The sequence below is a fragment of the Eleutherodactylus coqui genome, chromosome 4 (genome assembly GCF_035609145.1).
Source record: "Eleutherodactylus coqui strain aEleCoq1 chromosome 4, aEleCoq1.hap1, whole genome shotgun sequence".
Taxonomy (NCBI): domain Eukaryota; kingdom Metazoa; phylum Chordata; class Amphibia; order Anura; family Eleutherodactylidae; genus Eleutherodactylus; species Eleutherodactylus coqui.
In genome coordinates this window covers 244789908-244813946 of record NC_089840.1, presented here as the reverse complement: position 1 = coordinate 244813946, position 24039 = coordinate 244789908, and the positions used below count along the sequence as shown (strand labels likewise).

The following is a 24039-nucleotide window of genomic DNA, read 5'->3' as shown; positions in this document are numbered from 1 at the left end:
TGCCGTGTTTACCCATGAGTGCCAAATGTTGCCTTCTGCTGCCCAGAAGAGAGGTCAGCATATTATCTGAGAGCAGATCATGATGTGGTCATAAGAGGTCACCTGTCAGGTGTTCTTAATGCAGTGATCTTCCATGTATAACGCATGCATGATCGTGGAGGAGACAGTAAGCAAAATGCAGCAAACTTTAAATGCAAATTGTACCAAAAAGCTACCCCAATTCTGGAAAATCATGCTATGTCTTATTTTCAGGGTATGTCTTATTTTCAGGGAAACGGGGTAGTACATAGCATGTGCCAAACTCATTTTTAGACATTTTTTGCACCTACATAAAGCTTTTTTGAGAAGAGTTAAACTACGTTTTATTTGTTATGGAAATTGTACTGCAGATTTCATTCATTTCAATGTAATTAGGGGAATCCACTGCTAAATTCAAACCATATTCACAACAAAATTGTGCAGATTTCACTGCAGATATTTTCCACTGTGTGTGAAACTAGCCTGCAGGTCCTCCAGGGATAACCGATTGTTAGTCAAGGGGCTCCCTTCTATTATATCCATCTAACCTAATACCACATATAGTTAACCAGACAACTCATTTATAGGGGTTTTCCAAATGTTCACAGGAAAGATCTATATGTAATGGCTGGGCATCCCTTACCTGGGATCTTGGCCAATCAGTTGTGTGTTGGGCTGCGCTCAAGTCAAATGAATGAGAGCTGTGCCTGCAATACCATGCCAAGCCATTGTGCAATGTATGGAGCTGTTCGTTTCCTGCTCTGTACATGGTGGCAACAGCCTGGCGAACGGCTGATCAGTCTCTCCTGTGGATAGATCATCAATTTTTAAGAGCTGGTAAAACCCCCCAGAATGATCATCGTTCAGATTCTCACTGCATTACGGGAATCTGAACAATAAGGGTTCAGTGTAAATGCTACCAGCGACTGAACGCCGAATGATAATTCGATTGCTTAGCATTCAATTCAAGCAGGCATAAAAACTGAAGACGATCGGCCCTTGTAGACAGGTAATCATTCATTAATGAACGAATGTGTGTTTACTATGAATACAGGTGGCAGCCAGAGCGATCTCCATACCTCAGCGAACATCACTCCTTTGTGAAAGCCCAGGCACTACAATCGCTGGGACGACCGTTGGGCGCTTCTGCGCCTGACAATTGTCCCGTGGCAAAGGGCCCTAGGTCTATGGTCTAATTAAGATCATTTTTATTATTGCATTGCAGGATATCTGAAACAATGGAAGGAACTTTATCTGTAGTGATTTAGAAAGCCTGAATATACAATTCAGCCAAAATTGCAGGAACTTTGCCAAATTTATAAAACCAGCACATATGGCATAATAAATTTGGTGCAACTCACTATGTATTCCCTTGTGCCACCTTATAACCAATGCACATTTACACTTACATTTTGTGCCAAAAAACTGTAGTTTTTGCCAATGCCATCTGATTTATTCTGGTTCCCTATGTATTAGAATTCTGACTTATGTTCCTTAGCAAAGGTACCCTGGAAAAGAGTCCTGTCTTCAAGAGCTTACAGGCTACAGCGGCAGATACAAGCCAGTTGCATACTTGCAACATCATTTGTCAACTGGGACTTGTAGTTCCACAAATCTGCAGTATTTTTGCACATGGGGTAATTCTGGGGTGCTGCTCTTGCTCGGTGTGCAGAGAGTTTCCTGCCCTTAGTTATTGGGATTTGATGCCCCCTCCCTCTTTGTTCTCCATTAAAACTGCTCCAATTACTTAGCATTTTGCACATATTGGCTTTGGTGGTTTTCCAAATGCTATTGGCAGATGAAGACTATAGTGTCCAGGTCTTGGGCCATATGCAGGGCGCACTACTCTGCTTTTATTGCAGTTTGTGATCTGGGGAATTAGCCTTCATGGGAGATCTACATCTGAAGCCGTAAATTACTGCAGAGTGGCTCAAACTCCAGAGATTTATACTGATGGCGCTATAAATTATTACCCAGTGTATTTCATGTTTGCACCGACCATGGATAATGCTGGGAAGACATGTCTATTGATTGAGCTCAGATGCCCAAATCCGGCCAATGCCTCCTTTTACTGGGTAACTGTTAACCCTTTCCCTGACCAAAGGCTGACCCTACTTCATAGTAACTTTGCTGCAGTCTATCAGAAGTTTAGGTTGTGCATTAAAGAAATAATCATGAAATTATGAATTGATAGAAAGGGAGAGAAATAGATTGATTAGAAATAGATAATAGCAAGATTACATTCAATATGAGATATAGCTATATAATGTAGATAGATAGATAGAATAAACAGATGGATAGCCAGATTAGAGATAGATAGTAGATAACTACATTAGATTACATATGAGATATAGATATATAACAGATACATTAGATATGAAATTAGACAGGAGATAGATTCGATTTGAGAGATGAATGTATACTGTAGATAGATAGATTAGATAGATATGTGATGGGCAGAGATAAAGATATGGAATGAGTAAATACACAAATAGATATGAGATGGATAAATAAATGCACAGATGGATAGACAGATGATTAGATTAGCTGAGATATTGATATTTAATGTATAGCAATTAGATAGGAGATACAAAAGTTGTATAGATAGCTTTGAAAGAGAAAAATATATAATGTAGATAATCAGATATGATTTAGACAGATTAGATATGAGATGGATTAGTTGGATAATTAGATTACATTTGATAGATATATATAATATAGATAGATGATATGAAATTAGGATACAGATTAGTTGGATAGGTTAGATATGAGAGATAAATATATAGTGTAGATATATTAGATATGATATAGATAGATACAAATGGATAGATGCAAGATGGATAATTAGATAGATGTGAAGCAGATAAATGCGTATAATTAGAGATATAGATATGGGATGAATAAACAGATGGATTGTGGGCACAGGTAAACGGCAGATATACATTATACGACCAGGTATTTCAGACATATACCCCACTTCCACCTCATTTCCTTGTAGAGCCAGACCTGGTCTATCTCTGGGTGCTGGGCTTGTCCACAGTATTTTATGGCCCTTAATAAAGGGCTATATTACTCTTCAATGGCCACATATATATAACAGGTGTTTCTGGTAGATCCTGCACCATATATGTAGGACATATGGCATAACATGCTGCTGAGCTCTGTAGCCTCCCAGCCAGTAGTAACTTCAGTCTTCCCCAGTCTAGAAGGGTTTCTTTATCTCTGCTGAGTGTGTGCGAACTAATTGTTTTATTCAATGACTGATGGGCACACCATCTAGTTCAATAGAAGATAGCATCAGCCATGTTTTTACTCCAACAGCCTAAAAGTGAAATGATAGGCGCTGTTATCTACAGTCAACAGTCCCTGATAACTGCCCTGTACCTGTAACCAGGAGATAAATGACTTCGTTAACAATGAATATCCTCCATTTGTAGCCCATCAAAGTATACCATCATCCACATAATGATAGTGTATTACCTCCAAGCTGGTACCTGGGTGGTACAGAGGGCACAGAGTTGTGTTAGGGACCCTTCACATGGGACAGAACTGTCCGCGGGGCGCAGCGCAGATGCAGATTTTGTCAACCAGTGCGGCTTTTGTAGGGCTTTTAACTGCGTAATTTCTTGCGTTGTTTTCCGCACACTTTAGTTGCGGAATTACATCTCCTGTATGTTAAAAAGAACACTTGCGCAAGGCGTCCTTAATTCCGCGGCAGAAAGATTTTCCACGGCGGAATTAAATATTGCGTTTTTAAAGTAAAGATCCGATGATTTTAACAGATGCAGAATTCAAACCGCATACGGATAACATTGTGACGCAGAAACGTCCGGGCGAACAAAATCAGTCCCATGTGAAGGGTTGCTTAGGGATTTTTCAGACGTGGAAAATATTTTTGCAAGATGCACCTAAAACAGGACATTCTGCACCAAAAATCAGCATATACACACGTGGGGTATGGAGCAGACTAAGCTGCGTCTTTCGCTAGATGTTTCAGAAATATTCCCCACGTGTGAAAGGTCCCTTATTCCTCTCTCGCTTCTGGCCAAGTCTCCACATTCCTTCAATCAATACCCTCAAGTGCCCAATCCTAGCAATGCTCCCAGCTACTTACATATGCAGCAAGGCACGTCAGCCCCTGAAGGTGGAACATATTATAAGCCAATATGTATATAAATCTAGCTAGGAGGCAGGCTCAGCTCTGTCCTTAGGAATGATAGACTAGACCCCTTCAAGACATCAATCAGTTCTTGCACTCCTTCTGCTGTTGCATAGACCTGCTGGTAAGTATTTCCCATCTTCACATCTGTAGAAGAATCTTTGTAGCTTTTCTCCAACACCTGTTAGTAAAGTTTAGGAAGTTGTTGCAAATTGTCTTCTGTGCTGTGGATACATTTCTCTTCACCTCTAATTCCAGGCAGGAATAAGGAAGCAGCAGGGTGGATATTAATGTGGAAATTGCACTAGAGAGGTGTATAGCCTGCAGCTATGCCCCTTATCATTCAGAAATAAATCTTCTTGGCTAAGCAGCATTTTTTTTTGTTAGGGGGTGGGGTGGGGGTGGGGGGGGGGGGACACCTAAATATATATCACCTTCCATAGCATGCCAAATATATAATAAAACATGTGAAAGCTGCAATTTTAGCCTTATAATCAGCATAGCTGGGTCTACATGGCTCACTATTTATTCCTTTCAAGACTAAAAATAACTCCATCAAGGAGGGGGAAGATCTTAAATCACCTACAGAACAGCTTTTCTTTCTTTTTTTTTTTTTTGCTTTGTTTGTTGTTGGAGGGTTATTTTTTTTGTAGGCTGAACAGATGAGGTCTTCATGTTTACTGAATTGTTTCTTCTTCATCTTTACTGAGTTGTTTCTTCTTCCTTTGCATTCAAAAAGCTGGGGAGATCTTCATGGATTAATCAAAGTGTTAAACATCTCAGAGGAGAAAAAAAAAAAAAAAGTAACCCGCCTCCCAGTGTCAATTAAACCATTTTCAGTGAGTGAGGCTGAAGCCTGAAGCTCCAGAGCTGGTAGTCACTGTACAGTTGGAGGTGACACTAATTGCATTAGAAAGAAGCAAGAACCAAGCTGAAGCCTCCTGGAGACAACAAGATGTTCCTCACTACAGACCTCAATTATATGTCATTCCTGGAAGCAGCTTTTACATCAGTCCTGTCCCTGGTTCTACTCCTGGCTGTATCTCATCAGCTATGGTCCCTGAGATGGCACAGTACAAGGGACAAGAGCAGCAGTTTACCTTTACCCAAGGGCTCTATGGGATGGCCATTTTTTGGAGAAACTCTTCACTGGCTTGTACAGGTAAGAATGCAAGAAATGCAGGTTATAATGAGCCATGAAATGGGAAGTTCTATCGCTATGATGGGTATATGTGGTGCACTAGCAACGCAGAACTACTACTAGCAACAGACACTAAACTGGGCTCCAGTCCAAGTTTAGTAGTAGATTTACTTTGGAGTGTCCCTTATTAGAAGGGCTGTTACTTTTTAGCAACTGTATAAGCACAGTCATTGGTTTATCTTGTTGTACGCATATGCTGCTTTCTACAGTTGTGGAACCACAAGTACCAGGTAGACTTTATCCCACTGTCAATACATTTGTCTCTATTATATCTCACTGCTCGTTAATTGATGCATTCCCTCTGACATCCGTATTAGACTACGGTAGGTGCACACTTGCATTAAAAAAGTCTGTTGCGTCCACAAAAATCTGAATTTTTTTTTTACTTATTCGGTCTGTGTTTTTTAAAATATTTTTTCTGTAATCAATGCGTTTTTCACGTTTTTAAAAAATGTTACATTTTATTTTTCTGCACCTTCAAAAAAAAAACGGACAGCACATTGACTCCCCATTGACTTGAATGGTCAGTCATGTCAGAATAGTGCATGCAAGGAGTTTTTTCACACAGTCCATGTCTGCGTGAAAAATTTCATAGGGTGTTGCACCAAATAATAATAAGGGTCCATATGCTGTCCGTTTTTTTTAACGGACTCCACACGGATGAAAAAAAAACCCGCTAATGTGCCGGAGGCCTTGAGTGGAGCTTTTTATGAAGTGTGGAACCACAAGTACCTAAATATTTTTGCAGCTGCTGGTTAGCTGAAGACAGACATTGAGCTGCCAGGTTACTTTACTAGAATCATTCCTGATAGTCTCAGTCTGTGTTGCTTTGTAGAACTTGGAGGCACAAGCAGCATAATGAATGGCCTTTGCCAAGAATGAATGTCATGCTGGGAGGTGTAGTTCCAAACTGCTGGTAAATCCTTGATTTTCTGCCGCACGTCTCAATATATCTTTATTAGATTCATGCAGATATTATTAATAAGGAGATTTGGAGACATGATCTGATTTGTAGCATAACCCGGAGCGTGATAATCTGTGCTGAATGACTTCTTGTGACCACTGCAGGGCTCGAACTTCCACAGCTCCAGAAGGGAAAAGTATGGAAACATTTTTAAAACTCATCTGCTAGGGAAACCATTAATCCGAGTGACTGGAGCGGAGAACGTCCGCAAGATCTTGTTAGGAGAACATCACCTGGTTAGCACCCAGTGGCCGCAGAGCACCCAGATCATCCTGGGCTCCAACACTCTAGTCAACTCCATCGGGGAACTCCATCGCCACAAGAGAAAAGTGAGTAACAACTGAGTCCCATCACTGTTACAGGAGTTTGGATTTATGTTGATTCTGTTCTTGTCTCTACTGCTTTGGGATCATTTGTGCATCATTCGTAGCCCATACACTTATTGAACAATTCGTTCACTTTCACATGTGGTCTAGTTGTTCTAAGCTTTTCGACGACCCGATCGAAGTTAGTGAATTCCTTTAAGCAGATACATTTGCCGCTGATCATTTATCAATAGTGTCAGTTTTTTTCTATACAGTGTTACACCAAACTTCTGAAAACATTGCATGGCACTTTGTAGAGGTCAGCGCAGCCTGAAGGACTCGGAATGATAGATGTAGCATAGGCTGTTGAAGTTTTTGCATTGCCAATTGTATAACATTTCTGTACTTTTTGAGTTCCTTAGTTTCCATCGTACTTGTGCTAGTTTTTGCCGGGAGCAGATTTATCTTCTTTGATAGAATTTATACAGAACCACAGGATGTTCCTTTAATGGTTACCTTCCTTGCTTGCTTTTAGATTATGGCTAAGGTCTTCAGTCACCCGGCGCTGGAGAGCTACATCCCGCGCATCCAGGAGGCTGTGAGCTGGGAATTGCACGGCTGGTGCAGGGAGCCTGGCTCCATCTCTATGTTCCCTTCTGCCAAGGCTCTTACTTTCCGGATAGCTGCTCGCATCTTGCTGGGACTTAGCCTGGGAGAGAAGCAGTTTAAGGAGTTGGCTCGAGTCTTTGAGCAACTAGTGGAAAATCTCTTCTCTCTTCCCCTGGATATCCCATTCAGTGGTCTCCGCAAGGTACAGTATGTAGTGCTTAGCAGCTATACATCCAGATCATGCTTACTGCTTCTTAGCTTCTCTTACAATAGGTTTGCTAGATAGGTCATGATTGATGCACTGGTTCAGCTATGCTACTATATGTTTACAATGTGCCTTCTCTACAAAGAGTACCCCCATGCTAGGCAAATAGATATGGAATGAAGGTGAGACATATATGACTTCCAGCTACACAGTATCCTCCAAGGACTGCTGCCTCTCAACATGTCCTGCAATAAATGTCACCTCTCCACAAGCCAGTTTTGCCCCATGAATGGACCAAGGATAATGACCAGCACCCTATATTGTACCCAAATAATTTATGGCCATAAACGGAGCAAGCAGCCTGCATGAGGGTCCATAAATCATATGCTGAATGGGACAGGCGTGTGCCCCATAGTAATTTGAGTGTCCGGAATAGGCTGTTCTAGTGCTGTCCTACAGCTGCTCATTTAGCAAACAGGCATGCTATGTAATTGTTCAGTAAGATCAGCCGTGAGGGTGAAAACACAGAAGAGTGAAAACATTGTCCTGACGCTAACTGTCCAGCTGAGTGAATGACAATGGCCAGCTCCGGGGACTCTTCAAAGCAGCCTCTTAATGACTCCCTGGGATTTCTGACCCATCCTGGGATTTGTAAGGCATTCACAAAAAGTAATAACATTTCTTAAACCCAATAAGCAAATCGTAATGATCCTAATACATTTGATCCCCAACCAGAAAACTCCGGCGCACATGAACATAGTCCCAGGCCTTAGCCTTCCCAGACTGTGGCTCTACAAACCCTTGCAGCCAGACATTGAGTACAGAGAGCATATGACACCGCTGGAGGGTTGTGGACTTGTCAAGTCATGCTTTGCTTTGAATATTAAGGAAGGACATGATCAGTAGAGCCCTAATATATGCTAAGCACTATTCGAATAAAGGTAGAGAACAGTCCCCAGTGCTGCTAGTAGCATTCACTCATCCAACCCTTCAGGTTTTTTGCATTCTGTATTAAAAGGTTTGTGACAACATGATGTCCCTGTTCTTATTTCCTATTAGGGGACATCATAAAGTAGGGGGTGTGGCTCTCAACCTGACTCCCCGTCTGCCATCAGGACAGCCATTCATCTCAATACCTGTCCTGTAATACTACATTTGCCCTGTAGTGGCCACTGTGTAGGATAGGTCCGGCTGGCCACAGCTATTTGCTTGGGTGCCAAGAGCAGGCGTTGGCATGATCAGCTGATCGCCCCAAGCCCCATAATTAAAGTGCGATTGTACATCTTGGCATAACCCCTTTAAACTGGTTTCTAAAGAGGTTTTGCAACCCCAAAAAATTGCTTGTGCCAATCTATAAATAATAACTTATTTTATTCTTGTTGGCTGCTGACCAGATATGTATTTCCGCAGGGCATAAAAGCACGCGATACTCTGCACCAATACATGGAAGATGCTATTCGAGAGAAAATCTCAAGGAGGGATCCTGAAGTCTGTGAAGATGCTCTGGACTATTTGATAGATAGTGCAAAAGAGAATGGCAAAGAGCTGAACATGCAGGAGTTAAAGGTACAGCAATCCCAATACTAAATCATAAAGGTGTGCTGCTATTATGTACATGGAAGGTAACCACAGGTCATACATGAAATAACACTTCATTTACGTATACACACAGCCAATAGTCTACAACGGCTTGGATGGAGGGGGACTTATTCCTTTATACAGGATGCACGCAAGACTGCACTGTAATTAGTATGGAGTGCCCTTTAAGTGCAGTATAACATTACTGAGGGCAGATCAGCCTTAAGGGCCCATTCACCCGAGCGCGGTTTTAGCGCAGAATAGGCACGTGAAAAGATGGTGTCTAATAGAACCAATGGTTTCCTATGGAAGCGTTCAGATAAAGGAATTTCAGATGCACAAAATACTCGCACCTAAGAACGATAGAACATGCGTGAGCATCCAAGGTCCGTGCTGCGAAAACGATGGGACCTGACCTATCTTTGGTACGAGCTGCGCAGGAGTTTCCATAGACTCCTATAGGACCGGGATAACCCGCACCACGCAGCTCCTGATCGTATAAATAGGCAATTGTACTGTAATTAAGCTCGAGACTTAATAGCTGGAAGTCGCCCGTTCACGCTATTTTTAGTGCAGTATAGCGGCAATCTTTTCACATGCCTATTCTGCGCTAAAACCACGTTCGTGTGAACGGGCCCTAAGAGCTATGGATACCTTTAGAGAGGAGTAATTTTTTTTTTTCACTTAGGCTTCATTCACACAAACGCATATACGGCGCATTTTTACGGTCAACCAACCATTTGAGGCATTGGTTTCCAATACATTCGTTCACACAGGCGAATATACGGTGCGTAAAAACTTTTCTCCCCCGCTATCCACCACCGCCCCTCCTAGCACGCTCGGACAAGAATGCAGTTACTCGAGAAGAGCGAGGCTCGCTCGAGTAACTGACTTATCCAAGTGTGCTCGCTCATCTCTAGTCCATAGCCTATTATTACCATTACAGAGACCTCTGATCGTGAATAGCCAAAAATGGCCAAACAGCTTCCCAGTATGCATTGGTAGTCTTAAGGCTCTTTTACACGAAATTATTTTCGTTCAAAAAATTTCTTAATTGAGTGAAAATGAATGATGATCATTCAGTGCAAGACACAACCAACGATTGAACGATGAACAATAATCAGTTTGCTTATCATTCATTTCATGCATGCATACAAATCATCATTGGTTCGTTTGCTAATTGTTCGGTTTACATACCAATCATTCAGTGGCTCTTATTCACTGGTACAATTCAACAAGTGAATGCGCAAACAATTTATCTGCCTGTATAAACAGGTTGAACGAGCGATCTCGGACATCATTCAATAAATCGTTAGCTGTAGAAGCACCTTAAGACACTACATGCTGATCTAACCGGCCAGTAGTGCTCACAAGGGCAGGAATGGACAATGTAGTGTACCAGCATGTAGTGTCTTAAGGCCCATTTACAGGCAACGATAATCGCTCAAAAGCCATTGTTTCAGCGATAATCATGTGTGTAAATGTTCCCATCTTTCACTCTTCGGCTGAACGATGATTTTTAGGTGAGCATAAAATCCATTCTGCCAGAGAGGAGATAACAGACTGCATACTGTGTTTGCTGCCCAGGGTGTTGCATCTCCACGGAAGCTGCTGATTTCATTGTAGTCAGCAGAAAGACCCTGGCAAAACAAAGGAGCTGAATGCAGAGAACAGACCACCTGCTGTTCTCTGCATACAGCTCTGGAGACTCATTTACATGCAAATGAAGGTGATAAGCTGCAATTGGATATTGTCCTTTAGCAGTTTATACAAAATAATTGCTCAAAACTTATCTTTTGTACAATTATCTTTGCGTGTAAATGGGCCATTAGACTACTGATGCATACTAATACACAGTGTGCATCAGGTAGTCAGAGAAGTGGTTCGGACATCTTTGTTTGTCCCGCAGCAGAGGGTCGCTGTAACATATAGAAAGGGGCAATTGGGAATTATTTGGTAAATAAAGTGAAAATAAAGCATTTGGCTATATACTCTAAGACAATTTGAACCAATTCACCTGTAATGAGTATTCTGGCTTCCTCCTACATAGTATGTGTGTGCATATGAGAAAGGGGAATCAGACTGCAAGACCTACTGAGAATAATAAATTTTTTTATACTGCGCTGCAGAATATGTAGGAGCTATATATGTACATAAGAGGTACTGGATAAATAATGCTGCTACCAAGATACAGTGATAACACCTAGAACACCGAAATCCTCTTATTGCAGTCTACTGTGAGGTGTGCCTGGGTTTCTCTTGACCTGGAGCACAGACTCAGTCTGTTGCCCTAATCCTGTATTTAGATACCACGGCCAGTGCAAACTGCCCCGTCTCTCCCTCAGTACTCAGCATGTGTGACAGGAAGCCCCCAGTTAGTCCTCCACAGCTGCGCTCCACTTTTACATTGTATGTACAATTATATTTAAATGAAATCTTAAAGTTATGTTAAACATGTTTCTTGCATTGCTTTGGAGGAGTAAATAACAGATGTAGTGGTTTGAAGCTTAAAATACATTTGGGTGATATTTACATGTATAGATTCCAGTGACATATGTAGATGTGAAGAGTCATGACATTTGCAATTTCTTAGTTGCGGCCACCAAGGTCGTATAAGGGCTTTCATCTAGGAGAAATTAGTCAATCCACTCTCCTACTAGTAAAGGGTGCAGCCGGTATAAGAAGGTGCTACACACCTGAGTGCAGGTAAACTGTCAGACCTCATCTCTTCTTACATGACAGAGACGTCTTTAATACACCCTAGCACTCGTTCACATCTGCGTTAGTGGTTCAGTTTGGAGCGCCCGTCGCAATAGGCATGCAACGCTATTTTATCGCAAGGAAAAGTCGAAGGGTACAACAAAAGTTGGATGAACCCTATTGAAGGGGTTTGGGGGAAACAGTTTTTTTTTTTATATTGATGACCTATTCTCAGCATAGGTCATAAATAGTTTATCAGAGGGGTCTACTGCTCTGGATCCCCGCCGATCAGCTGATTCTCAGCACCATTGTCAGTGCAGACAGCAGATTGTGCTGTCCGTAGTGCAGTGGCCCAGGTTGATCAGAACATTCAATGGGAGCGGTGCCTGAAGTTTCAAACCAGGCCGCTGAATGTTGTCAGAATTATTTGCGTCCAGTGCAGACAGCGGTGCCGGGAATCAGCAAAACATCAGAGACCCCGAGGAGTGGACCCCCGCTGATCATCTACTGATGACCATGGGTTATCAGTAGAAAAATTGTCCAAAGTCCCAGACAACAGCGCTAAGTAAACAGGGTCCGTTCAACACGTTTGGTTCTGTCAATAGACAGATCTGATCCTCTCAGGGGTTCCGTTTTCCTGCTCTCATGACAGACAAGGAAAACAAAATCCAAAAACACTGATGTGCTCCGGGACATAAGCTCCAGGGCTCAAATGTATCTATAGCACCTCATACGCTACTTGGTTAAACAAGCACATAAAAGCGGTCTCGACACAGGAACAATACTTAGCCTGGGGAATGGTCGCGGCAAAAAACGTGAGCATTCCGCTGGAAAAGCGCAGCTTCAAAACCCGTAGCCTTTAGCCGCGGGTTGTGGAGCAGTTTGGCCGTCGGCCTTTTGCGCCTTGGCCATCTCTTCTCAGAGAGGAGAGAGGCTGCTGTGGAAATGAAAAAAGAATTGACAGGCTGCGTCTTTGTTTTCCACGCCGCGTGTCCATTTCTGCGCGGCTTGGCCGCAGCGTGTGGGCGAGATTTTTGTAAAATCTCATCTACTTTGCTGACTAATCCTGGGATTAGAAGCCGTCGGTGGAATTGCCATGCGGACATTCCGCACGGAAGTTCCGTGGCAATTCTGCCCAGCCTTACACAGATGTCACAGAACAATAGTGTTGTTACAGGAGATAAATAATGAACAAAGTCATGTCACAATACAGTGATAGTAAACATAGTGATGCCACAATACATGGTTATAAATACAGTATTGTCACAGCACAGTAATAAATACAGTGATGTCATGGTGCAGAGGTAATAAATACAGTGATGTCACAGTAGTTCAATTAAGTGATGTCAGAATACAGTGATAGTTGACACAGTGATGATGTCATAGTACAGGGATAGTAAACACAATTATGCCCCAGAGCAATGCTGATGTCATAGTGATGAAAGTAATGTCATAATTGATCAATTCAGGTCCCAACGTATTACTATATAGGGATAATGCACAACGTGATGTCACAAAACAGGAATAATACACACAGTGATGTGACATCACTAGGAAAATAAATACTATGAAGTCATAAGGAAGGACAGCGTTGTCACAATATGGGAATGCAGTACTGCCACAGTGCAGACATAACCTTAAAGAGGTTGTCCAGTTACCGGACAACATTTCCCTTAGCCTACAGTGCTAAAATAATAGGAACAGTACTTATCCATCCTCATCCAGTGCAGCACCCCACTGTGGTCCCAGTGTTTGTTGTGGCCGATGATGCCAGGAGTTCAGAATAGTGATTCAGAAGTCACCTGGCCAATCAGAGTTCAGCCTCTGATTGGCCAGGTGACTTCTGGGGACATCATCTGCCTCAACAAACACCGCAACCACGCCCGGTCTGCAGCACTGGATTGTGCTGATAATAAACCCTGGTATTCCTTTATGTGGTAGAAGAGAGGTTTTGCCGCCTTAGGCCCAGGTATGACGGCAAACTCTGCATTGTTATGCTCCTGTACATTTTTATAGTTACGTCCTCTCATGCCCAACACAAGACCATACATTGCTGTCCTAAAACCGTATTATTTTCTATTGACTGTGGTACATAATGGCATTTGTTCTGCCGGGTCTATGAATTGTTGTTGTCTCTTGCTACACAGGAATCGGCCATTGAGCTTATGTTTGCTGCCTTCTTCACAACTGCTAGTGCCAGCACCTCACTCATACTGCTCTTACTCAAACACCCATCTTCCATATACAAGCTCAGGCAGGAACTGGCATCACTCGGGTTAATCAAGCAATGCCAGTGTCTCCATTCTGCAGACAACCCCAATAACAATGGTGCTGAAGAGCAGTGTGTGACTGCAGGCTGCCATTCATCTGTCCTCCTAGGTTCAGAAGGACACGTCAAACAGATATGGGAGCAGACAAAACTCATCTTGGCGGACAGAAATGAAAGGGAGCAAATTTTAAGACGATCCCAAGACGGCTTGCAATGGGAGCACCACTGTAACGGCAAGTTATTCCAGCAGGATTCCCCTAACCAGTTGGGGTCTACCGAGTTTCCAGAAGAGGAGGGCTTTGAATGTCGTTGTCAGCTGAACCTGAGTTTGGAGAAACTAAAGGGGCTTCACTATTTGGATTGCGTAGTGAAGGAGGTTCTGAGGCTGCTCCCACCCGTCTCCGGAGGCTACAGGACGGCTCTGCAGACCTTTGAACTAGATGTGAGTATCAGCTTCTACTTTCCAGGGTACATCTCAGGAGTAAAAGTTGGTTCTGTGCCTTATTGTATGCAACGTGTTTGTTTGTATGAAGTGGGAGCCGATGCTCTATAAATATAAAAGCCTAATCCCTATGAGCAAGACTTCAAGTGCGCAAAGGAAGACGGGTCAGTACTCTTCCAAAAGTAAAAGCAAACTAGGGGGGAGTTGACAGAAATCTCTGATTTTCTGTACTATGTCTTCAAGAGTTTCTCCGGTTGTAAAACTATTGATGCACCTATCCTGAGGACAATTACCAATAGTAGATGTCTGGGGTCCATCGCCCAATCAGCTGTCTGCCAGGCTGATGCACTAAGTTGATTTCTGCCAGAAGCAGATAGCTCTGTTCTTACTGCAGTGGCCAGGCTAGGCATTGCAGGTCAAGCTCCAATTCATTTCAGTGGAAACTTGGCTTGCAATAACAAGTAAGAACGAAGTAAGAAGAGAGCTGTCTGCTTTCTGCATAAACCGGCTGGTGTAACAGCCTGTCAAACAACTAATCAGAGGGGGTCCTAGTTGATAAACCCCCTCCCATGTGCCATTGATGACCTATCCTGAGCGTAGGCCATCAATAGTTTACAACTGGACAAATCCTTTCATGACGAAGTGTGTTGAAATTATGAACCCCTTTAAAAAGTCTTCAAGAGGACCTGTTACCTCTCCTGACATGCTTGCTTTAGTAAATACTTTTATACCTCATAAAACAATAATTCTGGAGCATCTTTTCTCAAAGATTTGGGTTGTGCTGTTCCTCTGTTATTCCTCCTGAAAATGTATGAATATTGACAACTGGGTGTTACCATTTTCCTTCTTAAAGGGATATGTCCCTACATAATCGGACACTATCCAGAGTGACTGGACAGCCCCAGAGTGTGTAGGGACACCCCACTGACTGATAACGTCCAGTTGTCAATTTTATCATATACTTCCAGAAGGAATAACAGAGGTGTACTACAATGCAGTTCTAAGGAAAGATATTTCAGTATTATTATTTCATGAGGAATACAAGTATTTACTAAAGCAGACACAACAGAGAGCAGACAGATCAGCTTTAAAGTTCTCCATAGATCTCATCACATTGTAGCGCATACTGAAGCAGTTTGCCTACTATCACAGTATAGCATGAGCTGAAATTAAAGGGGTTCTCCAGGAAAATACTATTGGAGAAATTCTTGATCAAGACTAGTCAGACAATGTGTTTCAGGACCGTGCAGTTCCCTTCATCAGTTCATAGTAAAAGCAACCCTACAGTCCCGGACGCACCAAGATCTCCATAGCACTTCTCTGACTACCTGATGCACACTGTCCATTGGTAGCCTAAGACACTACACACTGCTCTGATTGGCCAGCGGTGTTCCTCTGAGCAGTGCTAGCCAATCAGAGCAGTGTGTAGTGTCTTAGACTACCAATGGACAGTGTGCATTAGGTAATCAGAGAAGCGGTGTGACTATCAGGTTTCTTCAGCAGTGTAAACACCACTAATCTAACCACAGGGGCAGAGCACTGAATTAGAGCAATAGACGGCTTCATTCTGATTGAAATCAATGCGAGTGATGCCAACAATTACACTTCCAGCTCCGACTACAATAAGGAGCTTGACTTGTGATAGAAGGCATCGCTCTCATTAATTTCAATCAAAGTGAAGCTATGTATTATACTTCCAGCCCTGACCACGAATGTGGACGTCTGGCCCTGTTGCACTGACAGCAGGCTGAAGGATCAGCGGGGATCCCAAGCAGCAGATTCCCACTGATCACCTATTGATGACCCATAAATAAATGCCTGGAATACCCCTTTAACTAGAACCTGATGAAAATCCTTATAGGTCCTAAAACCCGTTGTCTGAACTGTAACGCAACAACCCATCTATTGGTATTGTGGGGCACAAGCACAACTCTACTGAAAGCGTGTAGATGTAACATGCAGGTAGCCTCCACCTGTCATCCTTGAGTCACAGTCTTCCATGGCATGGCCGGTGGAAGCAACCTGCCAGTTACATCTAAACTCTTTCAATAGAGTTGTGCTGGTGTTAGCACAACACAAACAGGTCCGTAGCCGTCCATTACGTGCAATCGGCCTGAATAAAAATGACAAATCCTAGATGTAACTAACTTAAGCCGCCTCCAGATTCCGCAGCAAATACCTGCCATAGCATGCTATGCACACGAGCGGAAATCAATTGCGATTTTCCAGTCGCGGGAAAAAAAATAACTAAATAATCGCAGCATGCTCTATTTTTAGGCGGATTCTGTGTGGACGGCTCCCATTGAAGTCAATGGAAGCCATCCAATCCCCCTTCTGCAATCATCATTGTAGAAAGCTTTGCGGGATCCGTATCATTGCCTAGCGACGGCGTAGCAAAATCTGTAGTGCGCATGTGCGCCGGCCGGACCATCCGCAGTTCAGATTAAGAAGATTCCGGACAGGTACACAGGGTCACCGGTCGGGCACAGGGTCGGATTCCGCTGCAGGATCCCGCATCCTGTGCAGGCGGCCTTAGAGGAGGATCACATCATCCCTTTCTCTTTTTCCTCCAATATCTCAAATAACCGCCCATTGCAAATGCATAGCTGGCATATAACCTTCTGCAGACTGACAATACAGGTTAACCTCCGCTCTAAAGGTTTCTGCTTTGACCAAACACCCTGCAGATATACATACCTTAATATAAAGTCAGCCAGAGAAGAGTCCAAAAGTACAAGTGTGGTGTCACATGTGGATGCCAAGTTCAGCAGCAGATGACCCGACAGTCAGGTCAGCCAGGCAAGTGTTACAGAAGCAATGCTGCAGCAATTATTGATGATCTTGAGTAACAGAATCGAGTCAGCAATAAATCTAGAACTGTATGTGACCTTCATTGCTCTTCACCCCCTTCCCATATATCATACAAAATACCCACTACTTCGGAAACTACCAAACATGCAGTAACACAACCAAGAATCCAGCTATTCCGAAACTAACCTCAGTTCTCGGAATCCTTCAATGAATCTTAAGGAATGTCTTCATCACAAGGATGTTCCTTCATCGCCCCCTTTTGGTTCAAAAGAGAATTGTGAATCACTATCAACCAGAGAGACTGCCGATGAATGAAGGAGCGATTGCTGCACGGAATACACACATTAATTACTATGTTAACGCTCGGACGCAGAAGCGTTTTGATTTGCGCTTTTTTTTAAAAATGGAAACGCACGGAAATAGCTTCTGTTTTTTTAATAGATCCAGTAGACGGATCTGTTAAAAGAAAAGGACAGTTTCTATTAGTTTGTTTCCGTTTCCATCCGTTTTTAACTGATCCTTTATATTCTTTTGTCTTTCTTACCTGCTGCACTGACTCATCCAAAAATGGATATCAGGAACGGAAACAAAAGGAGGCTTTTCCATTCGGTTCTGTCACCCATTGTCTAGAATGAAAAAAAAATAAAAAATCAGTTCGATTTCCGTTTTTTTAAATAGAAATAATAGCGCAGACCGCTGCTCTATTGTTTTTTAAATAAAACAAATCAAATGGAACTTAATTGAACTGAGCAGAACTGAAGCTTGGAAAATACCATGGAAGTCAATGGGACTTAAAATAACCATTATTTTCCTTTTGCAGCTGTTTGGACAGAAATGCAAAATGGAAAGCGAACATTATGATGTGGATGAGCCCTTAACCCCTTGAGTGGCGGGTTTCCTACCACCCTGTCTGACCCACCAGGGCAGGTCTTTTAAATGGGCCAATCATTTAATTTCAACTCATTTTGCAGTCGCGTTCCAAGAGCCATAACTTTTTCATTTGTCCATTGACACGGCCATATGAGGGCTTGTTTTTTGCGGGACAAGTTGTACTTTTTGATGGCATCATTTTTGGGTATATATAATGTATTGCATAACTTTTGTAAAAAAAATTGTAGGGAGATTGGGGGGGGGGGGGGGGAAAGAAATTCTGCCATTCGTTTTTTTCAATTTCATTTTTACGGCGTTCAGCGTGCAGAATAAATAATATGATAACATTATTCTCTGAGTCACATGATTCCGGCGATACCAAGTTTATACAGTTTTTTATGTTTTGCTATTTTTGTACATTTAAAACATTTTTTTTCTTAAAGGTTTGCTTTTGTGTCGCCACATTCCAAGAGCCGTATTCATTTTATTTTTCCGTTGCCGGAGCCCTAGAAGGCCTTGTTTTTTGCGGGATGAACTCCAGTCTTCATTTATCTAATTTTTTGGAACATGTAAAATTTTGATCGCTTTTTATTCCATTTTTTCTAGTGGCAAGATTAACAAAATCTGTAATGCCGGCATGTTTTTTATTTTTATTTTTCACTGCATTCTCTGAGCAGTATAAATAATATATTAAAGTAATTCTACGGGCCAGTCCGATTATGCCAATGCCAATTTGTCATAGTTATTTTTCTTTTTCACGACTTTTCCACACTTAAAAAAAAAAAGTATCTATCTATAATTAAAAAAAAATCTAAATCATAAAAGAAAAATACATATTTGGTATCGCCGCGTCCGTAAATGTCCGATCAAAAAAGAGTGCATGATTTACCCCGCACGGTGAACGCAGTCCGAAAAAAAATAAAGAACGCCACAAATGCACTATTTCAGTCACCCCGTCTTCCAGAAAAAATGCAATAAAAAGCAATTAAAAAGTCGTATGTATTCCAAATTGGCACTAATGTAAACTACAGGATATCCCGCAAAAAATGAGCCCTTGCTCAACTACGTCGACGGAAAAATAAAAAAGTTATTGTGCGCAGAAGATGGCGGCAGAAAATAATTTAAAAAATTTAATGTCTTTGAAAAAAAAAATACAAAGTACTACAGCAAAAGAAAACTATACCAGTTTGGTATCGTCGTAATCATACCGACCCGTAGAATAAAGTTATCATGTCGTTTTTGTTGCCGTTTGTGCGCCGTAGAAACAAACGCACCGAACGATGGTGAAATGTCATTTTTTTTCATTTTACTCCACTTAGAATTTTGTAAAAGTTTTTCAGTAAGTTATATGGTACATTAAATAGCACCATTGAAAAATACAATTCGTCCCGCAAAAAACAAGCCCTCATGTAGCGATGTCGGTGGATAAATAAAGGAGTTATGATTTTTTAAACAGGCGGAGGAAAAAAAGAAATGGGGAAAAAAAGAAAAAAAAAAGGGCCATGTCATTGAGGGGTTAAACAATGTACTAACTTCCTTCTCCGGGTCATTATGACGCAGAGATACCACATGTGTAATTTTATTTTTCACTTTTTTTTTTTTTTGTCCCTTTAGGGGACTTCCACAGAGACCCATCAGGACCCCCCTGATCACATTCCGGGGGTCCAATGGTGACAGCCCTTTACATGCTGCAGTCACAGACTGCAGCATTTAAAGGGTTATCACAGCAGAGATCGGAGGTTTTCTCTGATCTCTGCTGTAAGAGCTGGTGCCTGGCTGTTCTCTGACAGCCAAGCACCAGCTCTCCCTGCCACAGAGACCATCGGCTTGCTTCTGAATAGCCGATGGTCTCTATGGCAACCTGTAAACAAACTAGTGCAGGAGTTTGAAATTAAAAGCGGGAGATTGCCGGCAGATCGGCAGTATCTCCCCGCTTCTTATTTCAAAGTCCTGAACTGCTCTGTGTGAGACTGTGCAGGCAGAGCCCACTGTCACAGCTTGTGATATTGTGCTCTGCAGCTCCCATAGTGATACATAGCCCGGAAATCTTCCGGGCTACATCGCTATGGGCAGTGGAGCTCCTCCCGGAAAATTTCCGGGTGGGCCACTCAAGGGGTTAAAGGGGTTTTCAGAGTTGCAGAATACTGGTACCCGTATACTCACCTCTCCCGGCTCCTGCTGTGTCCAACTCCATTGCTACAGATCTCCACTGACGTTACTTTTACAGGCTATCCCAGTCTGTTTATGGGATGTCACAGACACTACAGCCAAAGACAGAGCTTAGCGCTCCATCGGTTATTGGCTGCAGCACCTGTGACGTCCTGTAAACTCGGGGGACTCCAGCCTGTAAAACACAGGGCGGTGGCTCAGGACACAATGGGAAGAGGTGAGGACATATTTGTAGAGCTGGTTGTAAATACATTCTACAACTCTGATAACATTGGTTTTAATTTACTCTTTACTGTGTTATTTTTTGCATTTTTTTTTCTCTTTGTTTTAACTTTATTCATGTTTTTACCTTGCAGGGATATCAAATCCCCAAAGGTTGGAGTGTCATGTACAGTATAAGGGATACTCATGAAACTGCAGTCATTTATCAGAACGCTGACTCTTTTGACCCCGATCGCTTCCGTACAGAAAGGGATGACGGAAAAGCCAGCAGATTCAATTATATCCCCTTTGGAGGCGGCGTTCGTAGCTGTATTGGCAAAGAACTTGCACAAATCATACTAAAAATTCTCACCATAGAGCTTGTGGGCACTGCCAAATGGGAACTGGCTACACCGAACTTTCCCAAAATGCAAACTGTCCCCATCGTACACCCAGTGGATGGACTGCAGCTCCTCTTCCGGTTTTTAAGCTCTAGTGACAATGACACAGCGCCTGAGAAAGTATGATCTCTCCATCGTTCCCGAATAACCAACAATGCCCCTAACACTTATCCTAAATTATTCTGTTCCGGATTCCCAGCAGGGGGTCTGTACTATCTGTAATGTAGGTTAAAGAGATTCTATTATTTATAATGTAATATTTATATGTAATTAGCTATTAAAAGAGATGTGGGTGATGTTAAGCTGTAAAAAGGAGAAACACATTTCTGACCTTTGAGTTCTGTACATTTTGGCTTGAAATATAAAGAGGTAGCATCATACAAACACACTCATCTAATGTTAGTACTTTACCATTGGTGCCGATATTATAGAAGACCTCTGTGATCTATAGAACGCTTGCCTTAGATACGTCTAAAAAAATCATCATTAGTCAGGTATTTGCAACCCAAAAGATGTAGAAGATCAGCTTTAAGAATAGGCAGATACTATATTGATGGAATACAGGGTTCCATAAGGCTGGCCATGGAGGGCGATAGATCACACCGACACATACACTTAGTGAGCCTTTTTTTATAGACTGGATTGTGCCAGCATTATAAAAGTGTGATCCTTCCTCTTTTAAAAGGGATTAATTTCCAACACCTTAGACCAGCGTTTCCCAACTCCAGTCCTCAAGGCACCGCAAAAGGTCATGTTTTCAGGATATCCTATAACCTAAGAATGTGGCAATGTCTGAGGCACTGACAATAATTACATCATCTGTGCAATACTAAGGAAATCCAGAAAACATGACCTGTTGGGGTGCCTTGAGGAATGGAGTTGGGAAACACTGCCTTAGACAATCTAGACCAATGGTAGTGGGAAGGGGAAAGGACTTGTTATTTGTATAGCCAACTTATTCCACAGCGGTTTCAGGTAATTTTGTTTATTACCCCCCACCAAGCTGAGTACTCATTTTACCAACCTCGGAAGGATGAGTCAGCCTTGAACCGGCTACCTGAACCAGGGATTGAACCCACAACCTTCAGGTCGTGAGTGAGAGCCAATGACTGCATTCTGCTGGCTTAACATGCTGCACCACACAAGTGGTGAATAGCTCAAAATATATCACTTGATTCTTGGACTAATCAACCCAACAGATTGAAATATCCAACATACCTACCAAAACAGCGCCACTGAAGTCCATAGGTTACGTCTGGTGTTACATCTCAACGCTTAAATCTTATTGTTATCAGTAAGAGAAGCAAACTAGTCTTGTAGATAGGATACCTTTTAATGACTAACTAAAAGAAATTATGTTATAACAAGCTTTCAGGTCTGCTTAGGCCTCTTCATCAGGATTAAAGCTTCATCAGCCTTGAAAGCTTGCTGTAACAATTTCTCCTTGTTATCCATTAAAAAGGTATCATATGTACAAGTCAGTCTAATGAAGAAGTCTAAGTGGCCTCAGAAGTTTGCATAACATTTCTTTTTGTTAGCCATTAAAAGGTATCAGCTCTCCAGGCTATCTACTTAAAGGGTACCTTTCAAGTTTTTTTTCACCAATGAACGGAGTGCCTGATAGTATAGCACTTCTAAAGTGCATGATACACATGTTCTTGTTAAAGCTGTTGGTGTCCCGTTAAGCCCAAAAACCTACTTCTATTGCACACAGTATGGCAATTGTGTCCCGCAAGTCACCGAGGTGGAAGTGAAGCCTTCCTAAATCATGGAGTCCTGGCCTGGATGGCACCCAGTCCTTCTTGATTGACTTTCCTTGTGTGCTTGCCTACCTGTGCTTCTTCCACCGCTGTTCTTTTGCATCATCTGGTCATTGTGCAGAGAACTGAGGTGGATCTAGCTTGGCTTTATATCTGTATTACAACTTTGCTGTGATGGCCAGAGAGTAGAAGTGAAGGGAGATGGAAAGAACATGGGTGGGCTAGCTTTGACATTGCAAGCATAGGGGGGGGGGGGGGGGGCAATCAAGGAGGACTGGGCACCGTGCAAGCAGTGACTGCGTGGCTCAGAAAAGCTACAGGTGACTCCAGAGAAGTGATTATCATACTGTAGATGGTGCTGTCAACCGTTTCGTTTGCACTTGGCTATTGCAGGCAAACCTCCTATTGAATTCCATGAGAGCTGTGCCTGCAGCACCAAAACAAGCCGTTGCAATACGAACAGCATTGTCTTTCCCCAGTGCTTTCTGCACTGATCACAGGCCCAGGGATCAGTTGATTGGTAGTGATTTCAAGCAATAGACCCTCGCTGATCTGAGGATAAGTCATTAATAGTAAAAGTCTGTAAAAAATCTTGGACAACCCCTTTAAATTGGAGTAAGCTGCGATATTAGTCATAGCCCGTGGGTGCTATTTATGGAAGATAGGGGCCAAGTCTTTAATAGGTCTGTTGGAATAACAATTACATGGGTCCAACATAAATAACAATTCAAGTCTAAAATATCCTAATTGGCTAGTAGGTGCCTTATGATGGCTATAGACATTAGATAATGCTCAGTCGGCTGTACATACCAGTCACCACTTTTTTGACACGCCCCTTTCCTCCCGATGTCCACTCATGACAAATCTATTGCAAAATCGTGTTGGAAACTTTTTCACCCTATACTCAGTGTTGACTTGAAGTTCATGGCGTGGACAGCTATTTTTGTGGACAATCAGATGCTATAATGAGCGTTGAATGAACCAGTGAAACCTTTTTGGGATAGAACTTTGTTAGAAGTTCAGTTTGGCATGAATGCAAACCAAGCTCTTAGCAAAGTTCTACTCGAAACAGGGATCCACTGGTTTGGACTGCTCAACATTAGTCCTGAACACTAGTATCTAAAAGCCACAAAAACCTTCTATAACACTCTTATTAAGAGTATTATACAGGAGTTTTACATCTTTTAGAGAGTGTTCTACACCAGATTTAGGGGTTTTGGTGAACTTCCCATTCGGTTCTAACTAAATCGGACAGAACTTTTTCTAAAAGTTTGGCAAAGTGGCTGAACTGAACTTTTCAAAAGTTCGCTCCTTACTAGTTAAAATAGAACATGCTCTCATCACTTGTCCTGACGATAACTGGCTGCACCCTGTCAG

The 24039-nt window shown here is 42.3% G+C and overlaps 1 protein-coding gene across 1 annotated transcript; it reads left to right on the top strand.

Moving 5' to 3' along the window:
* The first annotated feature begins 4259 nt into the window (after positions 1–4259).
* CYP26C1 (cytochrome P450 family 26 subfamily C member 1) lies at positions 4260–22907 on the top strand. Its single transcript, XM_066600988.1, has 7 exons — positions 4260–4301; positions 4917–5339; positions 6447–6671; positions 7183–7458; positions 8872–9027; positions 13887–14450; positions 20657–22907. Exons 2-7 carry the CDS (start codon positions 5133–5135, stop codon positions 21026–21028), a joined length of 1800 nt encoding a protein of 599 aa, XP_066457085.1. The 5' UTR covers positions 4260–4301; positions 4917–5132; the 3' UTR covers positions 21029–22907.
* The last annotated feature ends 1132 nt before the right edge of the window (positions 22908–24039 follow it).

Coding starts and splice junctions, on each gene's coding strand:
- CYP26C1 (XM_066600988.1), top strand. CDS start 5,133: ATGTTCCTCACTACAGACCTCAATTATATGTCATTCCTGGAAGCAGCT. Junction 6,672..7,182: donor TCCATCGCCACAAGAGAAAA/GTGAGTAACAAC, acceptor GCTTGCTTTTAG/ATTATGGCTAAGGTCTTCAG. Junction 9,028..13,886: donor TGAACATGCAGGAGTTAAAG/GTACAGCAATCC, acceptor CTTGCTACACAG/GAATCGGCCATTGAGCTTAT.